We start from the raw sequence: 17,531 nt of genomic DNA, 5'->3' as shown, positions 1-17,531 counted from the left end.
ATCAAGAGATTAAGAGTTCCACACCTGCGACGAAGTGCCCCTGACGCTCCCCCATCTGCATGATTGACAGGGCCAGACACCTGGAAGTGTAACGGCGCATGCACAGCTCTGCTCCAGTAGGAGGGGCAAACTTGTTTTTGTACAAATCAATTTGCTCATCTTTAATACTGAAGTGTTATGTGGGAGACGGGTCTCCAGGTGTTAATGCTACCTCTGCACCCAGACCTGAATTAAAAAAGGAAGAGGGACCTAGGCAAAAAGTTTACTGTATCTGCTGTAAGTAAGCCTCCTTCTCACGTCAAGGACCTAGACCTTACCTGACTCAATCACATTCACCTATAGTAATGGTGGCAACCAATGCCTTTTGCTCCATGCAGGTTGGTAATCATATTGCTTACATGGAAAGAGGGCGTCTGGTTGGCTGCTGGCTAAAACCAGTCTGTGTTCTAAAAGGCAGGACAAACTGTGCCGGTCCAAAAATTTATTATTTTAGTGGATGTTTGGCAATGCGCAGTACATTCCACCAGCATTTCCATGAATAGTTTGGATTCATATAATGGGCCTCATTTATTTAAAAAAATCTAATACTACTTTGGTCTTGTTGCCTATACCAAGTTTAATTTTCCCCAGAGCAGTTTAAAGGGGTTATCCCATAACTAATGAAAATCAGACATCATATAGTCCATGACAATACCTTTCTAACAAAGTTAGAACCAGCCCTATACCTCACATGGATCCAGAGATCTTCCCATTCATTGCTCTGCTAGATTTATATAAAGCTGACAGCCCAAAGGGAGTGTCTTTTCTGCTGCAGCTCAGGGGGCGTGTCCATGCTCTCCCTATCACAGCTCAGGATGAAGGAAGAAACTGAGCATGTGCGGCCATCTCAGTGGGCAGGACAAAGAAATAAGAAAAAACAAACAGCAGGTGGCACAATATAGATAAATTTTATTGAATAATTCAGTAGCTATGCTATTTTTTTTATTATATGCAACTACAAAATAAATCAGATCCAGGTGCTGGTGTGAAAACTGTAAAATATTTTTTGTGGGACAACCCCTTTAAAGAATGAAAGCTGCAGTCTGATACTGTAGGTTGCAATGGTAATGGTTTTACTAAATGAGGGCAATTGTTGCTGTGTGAAGACTGAACAAGTCAAAGGCAGGCAGTGTTATCATGAAGAGAGATTTTCTCTGTTTGGAGGGGAGCTAATTTAGATTCTTCCAGGAAGCATTGCCCTACAGACTCCTTACCAGCTGGATCTCCAGAAACAGAATTAGTACCTCTTAGAATTTCCACAATGACTGAAAACTTCAACTCCATTTCACTAAGGGGTGAGGTCTGAGGGGGTACATTCTGCAAATGTCTTCTCTGCACATAGGAGCAAAACAAGGCAGAGGTGTAAATTCCACTGTCCAAACCCATCACACCACTTCTCTACTGCTGCGTTATGTAGCAAAGACCATTGTTTCGGTGACAGGTTTACACTATCACAACAATAATTTTGTAGCTTGTTCAGAAGATGAGCCTGCGCGCTGTAGGCAAATGATTGGCATTTTCTGAGCAGCATTTACAAGTTTGCTTCACCTTTCACACCCACAGAACTCTGTCGGACAATATTAGAGGGGTAGTTAAGTCATTAACCTCTATCCCAACCATGTAGTTACGTCTTGTACTTTGAGGTTAAAGGTTGAGGGGTCAAGTCTTTGGTTGCAGACAAAATAACTTGTTGTATGAAGATCACCTGAGTTGCCTAAAGGGGCCTTAAATTGGTGATCGTGTTTCAAAAACTAATTTTCATATAGCTTATTGGGGGATTTTAGGTTAATAGAGGAGGTCCTTTGTCCAGGATCATCATCTTTTGGTCAGACTTGAGAAAGGTTACAAGGAGCATCTCTTACTCTGGAGGACCTTTGCATCAGGACCTAGGAGCCTCACGTTTTGTCCCTGGTTGAGTCTGATGGGTTTGAGTCTGTATTTCAAACTATATAATTGTGTGAGCCAACTGGAGTCAGCAAAAACTTCTATCAGACCGCTGTGTAATGGTCCCCTTGGATCTGCCAAAGACGATCATGTTTTACTGGTAATAATGACGGAATTATTAATAAGGAAACAAACTGCGTAAACCATATGAACAAATTCTGGGCCATAAACCTGGCCAGTTTCTATTAAAAAAAAAATTATATTACTTTTGTCTGTGATGAACAGGGCTGGCCGCCAGTGACTGTATGCATGTAGCCAACTATCGTCCAGGACAGGCCGTTATTTAAATGATCAAATAAAAAAGTGTGTAGACTAGGAGGTCCACTAGACAAAAAACTGATATATATCCTCCTACAGTAGATTAAAAATGAGGGAACTGTTTTTTAATTCATTAATGCTACAGATATCCCCAATATAATAATAATTATGTAATAATATTTATTATATTATACATAATAATATGCTTGAGATTCTGATGATACATTTCCTGTTCCTAAGTCTCTCATGTGTAGTGAGGTCATGGAGACCTTGTCTGGACCTACAGAAAATCACCTTATTGTTGGTGTCCCAGCAAATACACACAAATTACCTGCAAATCAGGCAGGATTTAGATATTGAAGTATATGGGGATTTCAGTCCCATCTGACAGAAATCAGAATGGAATATGTTGCTATTAGAATCTTTCAGTAGTGCATGCTTGCCAACTTTGTAGTTAATATAGTAAAAAAGGCACCTCCGTGAGAACATCAAATTGTGCAGGACCACCCATTTGTGGGTGAGGTTTAAATGGGTTTATAAAGGTTTTTGGGCCAGTGACAGCCTTAATTTGCAGAGACTGTCTCAGAAAATTAGGGATAGTCCCTGTAAATTCGGGACTGTTGGCAATTACGGTGGTGCAGCCTTAGTCTTTCATACTACAACTTTAATAAATTATCATAACTTAGCATAGAAATCTTTCACATTTTTAATAAACAAAAACATTTCCTTTGGTAGAAAAATGTGACTGTGCAATCACAAGCACAAAAACATGACTTTCCTTCTAGACACTACGGGGTTCATTTACTATGCTGAAATACTCCTAAATTAGGCGTATTTCAGGCGCAGATAACAACGTTTAGCTGTGCCGCTATCTGCAACTTTGCCCGCTCACACCAGGTCTAAAAATGTGGGTTTGGTGTGGAAGGGGACAGGCCAGCAGGCCCGTCTCATTTATCATTTTCTACGTCTGTTTTAGGCATAGAAAATGGTCTAAATGTAAGACAGCTCGGATGCTGTCTTACATTTAGACTTGCGCTGGATGTGCCTCTTCATAACTTCGTCAGATCCACCACCGGTTTAGGGCTTTATTAAGACCGGCGTCTAAAACACTGGTCAAAATAAATGTGCCCCTATTTTGTCATACACAAGTAGTAAATATGAATTGGGATTACCATTACTTGGTGGAAACCTGACTCTTAAAAGGGTCTTATACTATGGTGTGGTGCCCTTAAGCTGTACTTATAAAAAGGGCAACATTATAATATACACTCCATCCCTGTGGAATCCATGGGGGGAAGTGGACATCTGGGCAACAATTTCTGTTACATGGTCCCCAAATTCAAAGAGGTGTTCTACTGTTCTCCAATATGCATCTCTTCTATAAAATAGGCACAAAGGGGAACTCTACCTGGATGGTAAGTATAAAACATACGCCCCTCCAGTGTTGGACTTGCCCACCAGAGTACCAGAGAATCCTCTGGTGGGCCCAGGCTTTCATACTATAATAGGGCCCAAAATCCAGGAGGAGAAAGAACCCATTTGGCTGCCTTTGGAGCCAATAACTTGTCACTAGGGTCTGTTTCTTCAATTCAAAATCCATTAAATTTTATTGATGATATAGGGGTAGGACCTTGAGAATAATTTCCTTTGGCAGGACCCTCATATTATCCATAAGATTGGTGCACAGAAATAGAAGTTAGAGGATATATGTATAATAAGGTATAAGGCCTCTAGAGACAATATCTCAGCAACAGGACTTGGAGATGGCAAAAAGTTCCCCTATATCATTGACCAATAAATATGACTTGTTTACCCTGATCTAGAATACCTTTCTTCCAGCCTCATTATTGTGAAGGTTCATGAGCCGCCGGGCATTTTTTCTTATTTCTCTGGCATCCACAAACTTCCTAGAGAATTCAATGCCGTATTTGATGTCAGCAGAACATCCTCCCCACTTCCAGCCCTCCTCCTGATTGTAGTAGCCCTGCTTCTCTCGGTCACAGCCGCAGTTACTGAAATTTCCTTGGCTGCAGGCAGAGGTCACAGAATGTGCTACCCCAGCGGCAGTGATGGCATAGGTAAAAGCAGCTTCCCTGCTACCTGCAGAGACAGAATACAAATGTTTGATTAACACAGGGAGTAAAAAAAAAAATAAGATTAGGCCTGTCATTGATTCATCTCAAGTTCCTAGTACCCAGAATTGGACTGGCTCACCAGAGCACCAGAGGATCCTCCGGTGAGCCCAGGCTCTGATACCATAGTGGCCACAAATATTCAGAAAAAAAGCTGCCCTTGGAGTCAATAACTAGCCAATAGAGTATATTTCTTTGAATCATAATCTATTAGACTAATTTGATAATATGGGATTTAGACCCTGAGAATAATTTCCTCTGGTGGGCCCAGGGTACAGCAGCCCTACCCTGCTGGTACCCAAGAAAAATCAGCTTGACAATATATGCAAAATCTGTCAAAGAAATGCGCAAAGTAGTTAGCCTGCCAAATCCTGGTGATGGTAGACACCACCACTTCCCACCATTCCTGAACTTGTTTGTGCTACCACCTTGTCATTGACTGCAAAAGACAAGTGTGGCATTATTTCATTACAGCCCTATCTAAATCATCTTCTCCTACTTGTGTTGACAAATCTTTTCTTCCTACAGTTCATTAGCCCAGATATACCAAGGTGAGAACATCTAGACCTTATTGTAATTGTGCTAAAATTTGGCGCAATTTGGTACATTTCTAGAATTATTTAGTGAATCTAGTCTTAGGAATGTCCTCTGCACCTATCTTGACAGGGGGACCTTTCTTGAGAAATGGGTGTGACTTCATGGAAGGGGCTATTGACATTTTGGTGTCATATGGGGCCATAAGACATTTTGCTCCACAATTCTGGTATTAGATTCTTTCGCATACTAAGCCAACCAACTGGTGGCATAAAGTTAGATAAACGTGTCTAGCCATGCACCAAATCTATCATCAAGCCTGAGCCACTGTGGAAAATGTGGTGTAGGTCTAGACAACAGGTCTATTTTTATGCCATCAATAGGACCAGCCTGGATGTTGTAATACATGTTAATGCTTATTCTGCAGGATGATGACATTAGAAGTTCAGGAGAATCAACAGGAATGCAGGCTCTGAGTCCACTCTGAACCAAAACCATAGCAGCTAGAGGGTCTTTCTCTACAATACATCCTTTTGTATACACACTGGATTCTTATAGTATAGGTTTGATCCCAAGAAATGGCTTCGCGCAAAATCGGCTTTTTTTCCTAACCAAAATTATCTCTGGCAAATACAGTGTCCAACTGTCACAATCTTAAAAGATGAGCAGCAAAACATCTAGGCCTAGATTCTTGAGAGAGTGTATTTACGCACAATGAATAACTGAAATCCTTTTCATTCTTCTATGACCTGAAATGTGAAATGTACGTAATGTTGCTGGCATACAGGAACATCAGAAAGAGAAAAGTCTATTACTGTCATTTGGGCTCATTCTTTGTATACACAGACTAGCACAAACACCGCTGTATGTAATGTGTCACCTGGGGCCAGTAATACATAGTTGTATAAAGCATGGGTTTTTAAAGGGCACCTGTCACTTATACATAGAGCAAATATTTAAGAAATTAAAAAAACTGTTCAAAAAATTCTAGACTAGAATTGATATCTATGTAACATCAAGTTTGCGACAAATCCAAACCAGAGGCTTCACTTAAGGCTTCTGGACCCCAGTGCAAGTTCTGCAACAGAGTCCTCCACCTACCATGGGTCATTTAAAACACCAGGTATCTTCCAATCCCCATCCCATCTGATGGCCACCACATCCAGGATGAGAAAATATCAAGAGTTGGCAGCTCATGTATGCAACTCTTTCCATTCTGTTCTACAGGAATTACAGAAAGAAGTGAGCAATCGGGTCGCTCTCGACATAGGTCCTGGTCTCAGAGGGTGGGAGGTTAGACATTTCTAGCCTATGACATAAATGTCTAAGATAAGAATACCCCTTTAACTTATACAGTGCAAACAAATGCCTTAATACTTTAGCGGAAGCAACGAGCAGACAATGGTTCACAAACAATACTCATACAGTACCAACTAACTGTTTCATACAGTTTCTACATCACAATGCCTTACAGTGCTTATATAATAGTACCATTCAGGGCGAATAATAGAACAAGTTAGTGCTCAACTAATATCACCACACAGTCCCAACAGTGCTATGTTGTGATGACTGCTAATCCGTACATTTACTGTGGACCAAGTGTAGATCAGTAGAGTTCACAAAAATGGGCCCTTTGGCCCATATTATAATGTGGAGAAGATAATGGCTATTGTTCATGAGGAATGTAGCGAATATTTTTGTGATTTTCTTCATACAGTTTGGAAAATATTAGAGTGAAATCGTTAATTTCTAACGATAATTTGTTTTCCCTTAGTCCTAACAGCAGCACAGATGGGGTTAACTGCCCCCCGTGGACTGGTAGGACCGGCGGAATTTTTAATGAGCCCAAAGACCTAAACCAATAAAAGAACTCCAGCTCCCTTAAAGGGAGGGGTTCATCCCCCAGCCCACCGTGTATGTTACAAGAAAAAAAGTACTTTAGGGCGGGAAATTTGTGTGCTGCTGTTAGGACTAAGGGAAAACAAATTATCGTTAGAAATTAACGATTCCCTTACGTCCTACCAGCAGCACAGATGGGGAGATAGCAAGAAGAATCCCCTAGGGAGGGTCCTCATGCTCGGCAGAAGTAAGGACTGTCTGCCCAAAGGCCGAGAACTCAGATATCCTAGCATCGATCCTATAATGGGAGATGAAGGTAGACTCCGAGCTCCAGGAAGCTGCCTTGCAGATCAACTCTAGGGGGAGAAGATTTCTTTCCGCCACAGAGGTAGCTACGGCCCTTGTAGAATGGGCCCTCACAAACTCCGGAGGATCTAAGGCTTGGGAAATGAAGGCTTCCCTAATGGCTTCCTTAACCCAGCGACTAATGGTCGTCTTAGACGCTTTACGGCCTTTTGACTTACCGGCAAACAGGATAAAGAGATTTTCATCCCTCCTGAACTCTTTGGATCTATCCACATAGATCTGAAGGCATCTAGCTATGTCCAGTGGATGTCGGACAGGGGCATCTGGGGAGGAGGCAGAGAGTAATACAGGAAGAGAGACTACCTGATTAATATTTTGAAAGGTAGAAACCTTAGGTCTAAAGTAAGGTAGAAATTTCAAAAGGACCCTATCTTGTAAAAACATGGTATAAGGGTATAACGCGGAGAAAGCTTGAAGCTCCGAAACTCTTTTGGCCGAAGTTATGGCCAGAAGAAAAACCATCTTAAGTGTTAAGAGTTTAAAACTTGCCTCCTCCAAAGGTTCAAAGGGGGGAGATGCTAGCCCCCTAAGAACAACTGACAAATCCCATTGAGGAACGGGTCTCAGTATTGTAGGCTTCAATCTTTCCGCTCCTTTAAGGAAGCGCTTGATGAGCGGGTCCCGAGAATATGGTCTGTTAAGACAGGCCGAGATGGCAAATACTTGGACCTTCAGGGTAGAAGGGGAGAGACCTCTGTCTCTGTAGGATCGCTGCGAGGGGCGGATCTGCAAACGCCACCTGATTGGAGCTACACCAAGAGGTGAAGATCCTCATAATCCGGGAGTAGGCCTTTCTGGTAGACTCTGCTCTGGAATGCGATAATGTTCCCAGGACCGACTCAGAGAGCCCTTCTACTCTGGGAAGGGACTGGTCAACCTCCAGGCTGTCAGGTTGAATCTGTGCAGATCTGGGCAGAGATGAGTGTCCCACGACACCAGGGTCTGCTCCGGGGGAGTCTCCAATATTGTCCCCGACTCATCTGAATGAGCTGGGTAAACCAGGATCTCCTGGGCCAAAACGGTATGATGGCTATTACCGAGGCCTGATCCTGACGGATTTTCATCAATACCCTCGGAATCATGGAAAAGGGAGGGAAGATGTACGCCAGCCTGAACCTCCACGGTATTGTCAGAGCATCTATCGCCAGGGGGTTGTCCTCCCTGTAAAGGGAACAGAACCTTTGTACCTTGGCGTTGAACTTGGTTGCCATGAGATCCACCTCTGGCATCCCCCACCTGAAGACTAATTGTTTGAAGATCTCCGGATGTAATGACCATTCCATGGTCGGTAGGCCGCGACTTAGGCGGTCCGCGATGACATTGAGGGAGCCTCTGATGTGAGTGGCGGATAGATGGGATAGGTTCAGCTCTGCCCACCGAAGAATTACCCCAATCTCTAAAAGAAGGGGTATGGATCTTGTGCCTCCCTGCTTGTTTATATAAAGCACGGCAGTCATATTGTCTGACTGGACTTTCACTGCTTTGCCCCGAATCCGAGGGGCGAAGTGAAGGAGGGCTAGCCGGATAGCACGCATCTCGCGGAGGTTTGAAGAAAGATGCCGCTCCTGAGGAGACCAGGATCCCCGAACTGGGGACCCGTCTAGATGAGCGCCCCAGCCTACAAGGGACGCGTCCGTGGTCAATATGAGCCAAGCTGGTTGGGTCATAGACTTCCCTTCTGGTAGATGGAACCACCATCTGAGGGAATTCCGGGTTTGGTTGGATAGGGAGCACAGGGAATCTAGCCCCTTGGGGCTGCCGTTCCATTTGCTTAAGACCTCCGATTGAAGAGGTCGGAGGTGCCATAAAGCCCAAGGGACTGCATCCGCAGCCGCTGACATGAGCCCCACCATCTTCATGAGGGTCCGTATGGAGACTCGTCGTGGTACATAAAGGAACCTTGCTAGGTCCTGAATCCGCATTCTTCTTTCCGGTGTCAACTGGAGGGACATCTGCAGAGAGTCGATTATGAATCCCAGATAATGGATAGAAGTCGAAGGGCTCACGTTCGACTTCGACCAGTTGATTATCCAGCCTAGGCGGAGCAGAAAAGAAATTGCGACATGAAGATGGTGGGAAAGTAGCGGGACTGAAGGGGCTAAAAGAAGCCAGTCGTCCAGATAAGGGACAATGGTCAGACCTTGGAGTCTCAATGCTGCCACAACCGACACTACCACCTTGGTGAAGATCAGGGGGGCAGACGAGATTCCGAAGGGAAGGGCGGCAAACTGGAAATGTTTGCACACTCCTGATATCTGGACCGCGATCCTGAGAAACTTCCGGGAGGAAGGATGGATCGGGATGTGGAGGTAAGCATCTTTGAGGTCCAGAGTAGCCATCACATCCCCAGGGTTGAGGAGGTGGCTGACTGACCTTATGGTTTCCATGCGGAACCTGGTCCTCCTTATGAAACGATTGAGAAATCTCAAATCTATAATCATCCGAAGATCTCCTGTCTTCTTGGGTACCAGGAAAACTGGAGAATAAATCCCTAGACCCTTCTCCCCTGCCGGTACCTCCTCCAGGGCTCCCTTGGAAAGGTAGTCTTGGATATAGGATTCCAAGATCCTTTGCCTGGTTGGCAAAAAACTGCGTGTGGCAATGAATCTTCCTGGGGGGGGAGAAATAAGGTCTATTAGATAGCCGACGGCTACTATATTTTGGACCCAGGGGTCCTGGATTTCCTGGGCCCATACGTGGCTGAAGTGGAGAAGACGCCCCCCCACAGAAAGGTGGGGGAGGGGTATGGGAAAATCCAGAGGCGTAACGGCAGGGATAGCAGGGTTTATCCAAGAGCCTCTGAGAGGCCCATAGTCAGGAGGGCTTTGCCTCCCTGGTGGGTTTGCGGGAACGCCTAGAAAACTTTCTAGGCGGCCCCCCCCAATCCTTACGTCCCTGCTGTCCTGGTCGGCCTCCGCGGGCTTGTCTTCCCCTGCCTCGAAAGGGCTGTTGGGGAAGGCTCTTCCCCTTTTTGTCTGATAGACCCTCCATAATGGTGTCTAGCTCAGATCCGAATAGACGATTCGGTTCAAAGGGGAGCCCACAGAGGTTGTATTTGGACGCGTTATCCGCGTTCCACGGTTTGAGCCACAGAGGTCTCCTGGCGGCAGACACTAAAGCCATAGTCTTAGCCGCCAACTTTAATTGGAGTTGAGCTGTGTCACAGAGAAAATCCATGGCTAGGTTGACGGACTTAAAGGCAACGAGGATATCATCCCGAGAGACACTCTGGTCAATATCCGTCTGGATCTGGTTCAGCTTGGTTCTGAGGAAGGAGGAGACCTCTGTGGCAGCAATAGAAGTCGAGGCCGAGGCTACGGCCGCTGAGTAACCTCTTCTGAGGGTGCGCTCTGCCCTCCTATCTAGGGGGTCCTGCAGGCTAGACCCATCATCTGCAGGGACCAGAGTGCGCCTGGACAACTTGGCAATCGCCATGTCCACCTTAGGAATGGAACCCCATGATTCCACTAAGGGTATAGCCATAGGAAACATTTGTTTGAACTTCCTGGTAAGGACTGGGCCTTTTTCTGGCTTTTTCCACTCCGTGCGCATCACAGAGAGAAGGGTCTCATCTGCCCTAAAGACCCGCTGGGTCCGGCAGGCGGGATCGGAAGACTCCCCTACGTCAACATCATGGTCCCCCGACCTGATGGACCTTAGAAGCTTCTGGGTCTTTTCCGGCGGAAAGAAGCCAGAAGTCGCTTCTTCCTCATCTGAGGAAGATGACCCCACAGAAAGGGGCATAGGCCTATCGGTGGGGGCGGACACCTCCATAGGTATATGGGAGGGAACGGGTAGTCTCTCGTTAAGGAGACTTACGACCCCCTTGATGGAGTCGTCGACATAAGTCTTAGCCCACTGGTACATATCCTGCATTGAAGGCTCAGTAGCAGTGGCGGAACGACAGCTGTTACATCTGGAGAATGGGCAGCTGTCCTCAAGAGGCGTATTGCAATCATAGCAAGCCAGGTGTCTCCTCTTGGTGGCTGATTTCCGTGGCTGATCGGGCTCTGCAGGGGAGGCCATAGCTACAAGGAAACAAAAGGAGAGGAATTTTAAACATCATAAAAAAATGGAAATAAAGAAAAAACCCTCCAGATTAGCACGAATTAGAGGAGAGAGCAAAGATAGCTGTTAAAGCAAAAAAGACTGGTCTGAGGCAATGTCTCACAAATGACAGGAGACTCTGGAGCTAGCTTGTTAAAGCAGCGCAGCCAGAGACCGACTGAGGGAATCAGGGAGCTTAAATAGGATAGCTCCGCCCAGGGGAGTGGTGAAGCTCAGGGCTAAACCTCCCCCCGAAACAGCTATACAAACAGCCTTCCCTTGTTAAAAAGGGGGAAAAGAAGGCCTAAGCCTAAGTGAGAGTGTCCCCCACATCACCTATTCCCCCCTGCGCAAGAAAAACAACAGCCGAAACCCGATCGGCAGACGCCGGGGAAACCGGAAGTGACGTCGCGGCTAGGTCCGCGTCACTTCCGGTTATGGCGGCGCCCAGGCAAGCTCTCTCAGCGGAGCGCTGCCGGCTATCGCAGGGGAGAAGACGGAGGGACGACATGTGAGCAGGTGAAACCACACTGCAATGGGGCGCAAAAAATAAGCGCATCCCCCATAGGGGACTAAAGGAGACCTTCTCAGGTCACCGCTAACGTCCCAAAACACCCTGTCTAAAATAAATAAACCAGGGAGAAGACTCGCCAGTCCACCTGTCCAAAGGACAGAAAAAAACACGGTGGGCTGGGGGATGAACCCCTCCCTTTAAGGGAGCTGAAGTTCTTTTATTGGTTTAGGTCTTTGGGCTCATTAAAAATTCCGCCGGTCCTACCAGTCCACGGGGGGCAGTTAACCCCATCTGTGCTGCTGGTAGGACGTAAGGGAATATTATTTTTGCTATGCTTATATGCATATTGTATCCATTCAAAATATACAATAAGTGTGTAATAATTTTCAGTACCATCCTATTCCTGCTGAATTACCCATGTCAAATCCAAGAAGGGAAAGAAAACATTTAAACATCTATACACAAAGGCTCAGTTTTCTAATCATTTGATAGTACGAGCCAAGGTCTGACAGTCAACTCCTCGTGCCAGGAATTCTGGGTAAAGTCTGACTGCATACATTTTTTCAAAGCTTATTATACATTAATTTCCACGATTCCAGCTCACCACTCCTCATCAAATGTTAAATATAAAAAGATGACTTTGGTATTACAGAAATGTTAAACATGCCCTGGCAGTCTCCAGACATTCTCTTGAAACCCCATTCAAAAGTGGCGAAATCCTGGCTGCAGTAGTAAGGAGGAATAAGATTCTGAGCAGACTGCAACCAAAACACTCACACATATTTGCAACATGACTACATACAAAACTTTCTATTTATCAATCATGCCCACATCGAAAAAAATGCACATTTTCTGTCCTTGAGGTGGAACCCAAACAAAAAAAACGGGGGAAGATCAAATAGTATTGGCCTTTTGCCCTAGGTAGCATGCAATAGATTCATTATCAGGAAATAGTAATGATTTGCGCTCAGACTGACTTTGAAGCATTACTTTTTCTGTAATACATTCATATGTTCCCTGTTTTGGGGGCTTCATAAATATGGCATTCGACCAAAAAACTAAATACAAAAATTTACCCAGAGAAAAGTTTGTAATATGCCATGCCTGTTTGCCATCTTAATAAATTTGCCCCAATTTCACCAGGTTTCTCTCTAGCTCTTCTCCGGCTTTTAAAAAAATGTATAAAAATAACTTTGTGTATAGTAATAAAGTCTTCTTAAAATATGATTGAGTGATTCCTATCATGGCTCCCATTCGAGGGGTGTCTTTCTTATTGTACATACAGTAAGGCCTCTTTCACACGGGCGTCATGAATTTGGGCTGGATAAGATCTGGTTGCTTCGCGGGAAAATGTGCGATTTTTCCACGCGAGTGCAAAACATTTGAATGCGTTTTGCACGCACGTGAGAAAAATCTGCATATTTGGTACCCAAACCCGAACTTCTTCACTGAAGGTTAGGTGTTGTGTAGATTTTATTATTTTCCCTTCAGCCCTATTTTACTAAGAATGCTTAGTAAAATAGGGCTGAAAGGGTTAAAAAATAATAATACTTTAACTCACCTTAATCCACTTGTTCGCGCAGCCCGACTTCTCTTCTTTCTTCTTCTTTGAGGAAAAGGACCTGTGGTGACGTGACTGCACTCATGCACTCAATCACATGGTCCGTCACATGATCCATCACCATGGTGATAAATCATGTGATGGATCATTTGAGGAGTGTAGTGACATCACCACAGGTCCTTTTCCTCCTGGACAGCAAAGAATAAGATAGAAGAGAAGCCGAGCTACGCGAACAAGTGGATTAAGGTGAGTTAAATTATTTTTATCTCTTTTTAACCCCTCCAGCCCTATTTTACTAAGCATTCTGTATTAAGAATGCTATTATTTTTCCTTATAACCATGTTATAAGGGAAAATAATAATGATCGGGTCTCCATCCCGATCATCTCCTAGCAACCATGGGTGAAAATCGCACTGCATCCGCACTTGCTTGCGGATGCTTGCAATTTTCACGCAGTCCCATTCACTTCTAAGGGGCCTGTGTTGCGTGAAAAACGCACAAAATAGAGCATGCTGTGATTTTCACGAAACGCACAAGTGATGCGTGAAAATCACCGCTCATGTGCACAGCCCCATAGAAATGAATGGGTCCGGATTCAGTGTTGGTGCAATGCGTTCACCTCACGCATTGCACCCGCGCGGAAAACTTGCCCGTGTGAAAGGGGCCTAAATCTCTAAGGTGGGAGGCACAGCAGCTTTCAATTGTCTCAAAGGACGTTACATATTTGTTCACGCCTATATAAATCTATAGGAATAATGGGGGTCATTTATCATTTGAGATTATTTTCATGTCACTTTTAAAGGGGTTATTCAAATTCTAAAAGATCCCCCCAAATGCCTGGGCACCTTGTATACATTATACTTACCTGCGTCCCAGCACCCATGTCGCTCCGGACCCCTGCAGGGCTGCCGCTGCATCTCCCCGTCCTGTGTATCAAAGCATCCAGCAACGGGGGAGCAGCCAATAATGGTGATGGTGACAAGTCTCCTCACCATCACAGCCTGCTATTGGCTGCTCCCCCGTCGCTGAATGTTTTGATCCATGTGGAGGGGAAATGCAGCAGCGGCTGTGCATGGATCCAGAGCGACGCGGGTGCCAGGATGCAGGTAAGTATAATATATAAGAGGGGCCTAGGCATTAAAATCTGGTTGACAATTTATTAATGGTGCACAGTTTTCATGAATTTGGTGCAACGCACTGTGTTATATGACTTAGTCTTAAAAAATACACCAGGGGGCTGCATGGTGTAGGATGCAACTTTTTGGCGACATTTCAAAGGTCGCAAGACAGTAAATGTGCCATAACCCATGTCTTAACTCACTTAACTCTTAAACATAGACCACATTGAATAGTGGCAAGGATCACGAAATGTCACACAAATGTCGCAATTGTGTCTTTTTTAAGCCCCAAAACTGACATATCTGATTTCATAAATGACCCCCAATGTGTCTTACATACTCCTGGGTGTATAAAATCCTCCCTAGGGGTATTACATCAAGCTGTTGCATTTGCAGCAAACCATTGAAGTGCAAGTGTCATATGCTTTGGCAACTTCAACTTCGTCATAGATCCACGACTTGCGCTTCTTTTAGAGAAGTTCAGATGGTTGGATGTATTTCAGCAACAGAACCCCAAATTCTGAACCTATTCCTGTCACAACACTGGCAGTCATGCTCTGTTCAGATTCCATTATATATGTTGTAATTCTCAGGGGCGTCTTTAATATTCATTGGACCTTGGGCAAGAATTTACTTGGGCCCCCTGGATCCCGCCTTCCCACACCCTCGCAGGCAATCACGCCCTCCACCACAACACACACACAAAAAAAATCCACACACCTCGTAGAGTAGTAAACTTTAATAATGATGAGTGGCCACTAGAGATGATCCTTGGCAGTAATGTAAATACTGCCTTTTCCTAAAAAGGCAGTGTTTACATTAAAAAGCTTGCAGAGACATGCTATAGACACCAGAACTACTACATTTAGGTGTTGTGGTCCTGGTGACTGTAGTGTCCCTTAATATAGAGGGGGGAAGAATCAGCACAAAAGTATCAAATAAAATGGCTGTATCATTATTCTAAAAATTAAAAAAGCACAACTTCTGACACAAATATATAGTATGTTGCAGATTACTTTTTTATTTTTTTCAATGTGCTGATAGTACTGCACTGCTAACCCCTCCATCCACCCCCACATACAGGGCAATACAGCGCCACATACCTCTTACATCCAGTGATGTCTCTTTGATGTAGATGTTCTCTTTCCTCACCTTCTCCTTTCAGACCTTCAGACCAGACCACCATTTTTCAGCCATTTCTCGTCTCTGCAGTTTGACAAACAAAATCTTAGTTTACTACTTTTTCATCCTCCTCCCATCTTCTGGACAAATCATCCTACCACCCCCAATACTGTGCCGCTGTGCTCCCCAATGCTATACTTCAGAAACAGATAAACCCCCTGATAATAGTAGTACCATGCAGATAGTGCCCTTCAATAATTATTGGCACACAGTGCCCTAAGATAACTGCGCCCAGCAAATAGTGCCTCTGACACTAATAGTGTAAACATAACGTCCCCCAAAAATAATTGTGGTAAGCTGATACTGTGCCAAGGTGCCCCCACAGTAATAGTGCTCCCAAAAGTCCCACCAATAGAAATAATTCTCTGCTAGAGCACACATGGTAGTAATAGTGCTCCTACAGTGCCCCCAACATGTCCCCACTGTGCCCCAGAAGTAATAATGCTCCCATAGTGCCCATACTAGTAATCATGTTCCTCCTAGACCCCCAGTAGTAATAAAGCCCATCATAATGCCCCCAGTAGTAATAATTCTCCTTTTAATGTGCCAGTGCAAAAAATACCCCCTTTTAATGCCCCCAGTTGAGCTAATGTCCCTATAGTGCCCCCATAATGTGCCAGTATAAAATACCCCTATATAGTGCCCCCAGTAAATGCCCCATAGTGCTCCTCTTCCCCCTTCTTCCTAGTCCCCCATAATGTACCAGTATAAAATGCCCCATATATAGAGCCCCAGTAGATGCCCTCAGTGTCCCCCATAATTTTCAAGTATAAAATACCCCTTCTTAGTGCCCCCCCATAGATGAGCCAATAGTACTCCTCTCTCCCCTTCCCCATAGTATCCACCATAATGTGCCAGTATAAAATACCCCTATATAGTGCCCCCAGTAAATGCCCCATAGTGCTCCTCTTCCCCCTTCTTCCTAGTCCCCCATAATGTACCAGTATAAAATGCCCCATATATAGAGCCCCAGTAGATGCCCTCAGTGTCCCCCATAATTTTCAAGTATAAAATACCCCTTCTTAGTGCCCCCCCATAGATGAGCCAATAGTACTCCTCTCTCCCCTTCCCCATAGTATCCACCATAATGTGCCCCAGTATAAAATACCCCTATACAGAGCCCCACATATAAAAATACCCCTTGTTTGTGGCCTCAGTAGAAGCCCCCATAGTGTTCCTCTCCCCCCTTCCCCCATATAAAATACCCCTTCTTTTTGGCCTCTTGTAGCCAGTAACAAGTGCCCCCATAGATGCCCCCCAATCATGTGCCAGTAACAAATGCCATCATAGATGCCCACAATCATGTGCCATTAAGAAGTACCCCATAGATGCCCCAATCATGTGCCAGTAAAAAGTACCCCCATAGATGCCACCCAATCATGTGCCAGTAACAAGTGCCCCCATAGATGCCCCCCAATCATGTGCCCATAACAGGTCATCCCATAGATGCCCCCCAATTTTGTTCCAGTAACAGGTGCCCCCATAGATGCCCCCCAATCATGTGCCAGTAACAGGTGCCCCATAGATGCCCCCCAATTATGTGCCAGTAGTAGCACCATATAAAAAAATAAACACTTATACTTACCTCCATCAGGCTGGCAGCGATGCTATGCAGGCCCTTTTCCGGCCTGTGTCCCATGCTGTATTGCTCAGGCGGCGTGCCTGCACCGGCCTCTGATAGGCTGCAGGCCTAGTGCCTGCAGCCTATCAGAGGAACTGGAAAGGGAGAGTCTCCCTCCCCTGCCCTGCCACAGCACTTCCATCTGTATCGCCGTCCACAATGGAAGCGCTCATCTCCCTGTGCCCTGCCGCCGCCCTCCATGTCACCAGTGGCCAGCGGGGCACAAGAGGCAGCTGCCTTGGGCCCCCCAGGAGCAACTGGGCCCAGGGAAGCTGCCCCTTTTGCCCTGCATTAAAGACGGCCTTGGTAATTCTCCCCTTTAGTTCAAGATATACAATATATGTTGGAAGCCATCTCAGACCACTCTCCTATTATA

General features: G+C 45.1%; 1 protein-coding gene across 5 annotated transcripts in view; it reads right to left on the bottom strand.

The window, feature by feature from the left end:
• Positions 1-17,531, bottom strand: part of LOC122928382 (protein Wnt-7b) — a 294,690-nt gene that overhangs the window by 5,880 nt on the left and 271,279 nt on the right. For all 5 annotated transcript variants that reach the window (XM_044281164.1, XM_044281166.1, XM_044281165.1 and 2 more), the window contains one exon: positions 4,070-4,341. In XM_044281164.1, the coding sequence (XP_044137099.1) occupies positions 4,070-4,341 (272 nt within the window). The remainder of the gene's footprint in view (positions 1-4,069; positions 4,342-17,531) is intronic.

Source organism: Bufo gargarizans, chromosome 2 (assembly GCF_014858855.1).
Source record: "Bufo gargarizans isolate SCDJY-AF-19 chromosome 2, ASM1485885v1, whole genome shotgun sequence".
NCBI lineage: Eukaryota > Metazoa > Chordata > Amphibia > Anura > Bufonidae > Bufo > Bufo gargarizans.
This window is presented reverse-complemented; position numbering and strand designations above follow the sequence as displayed.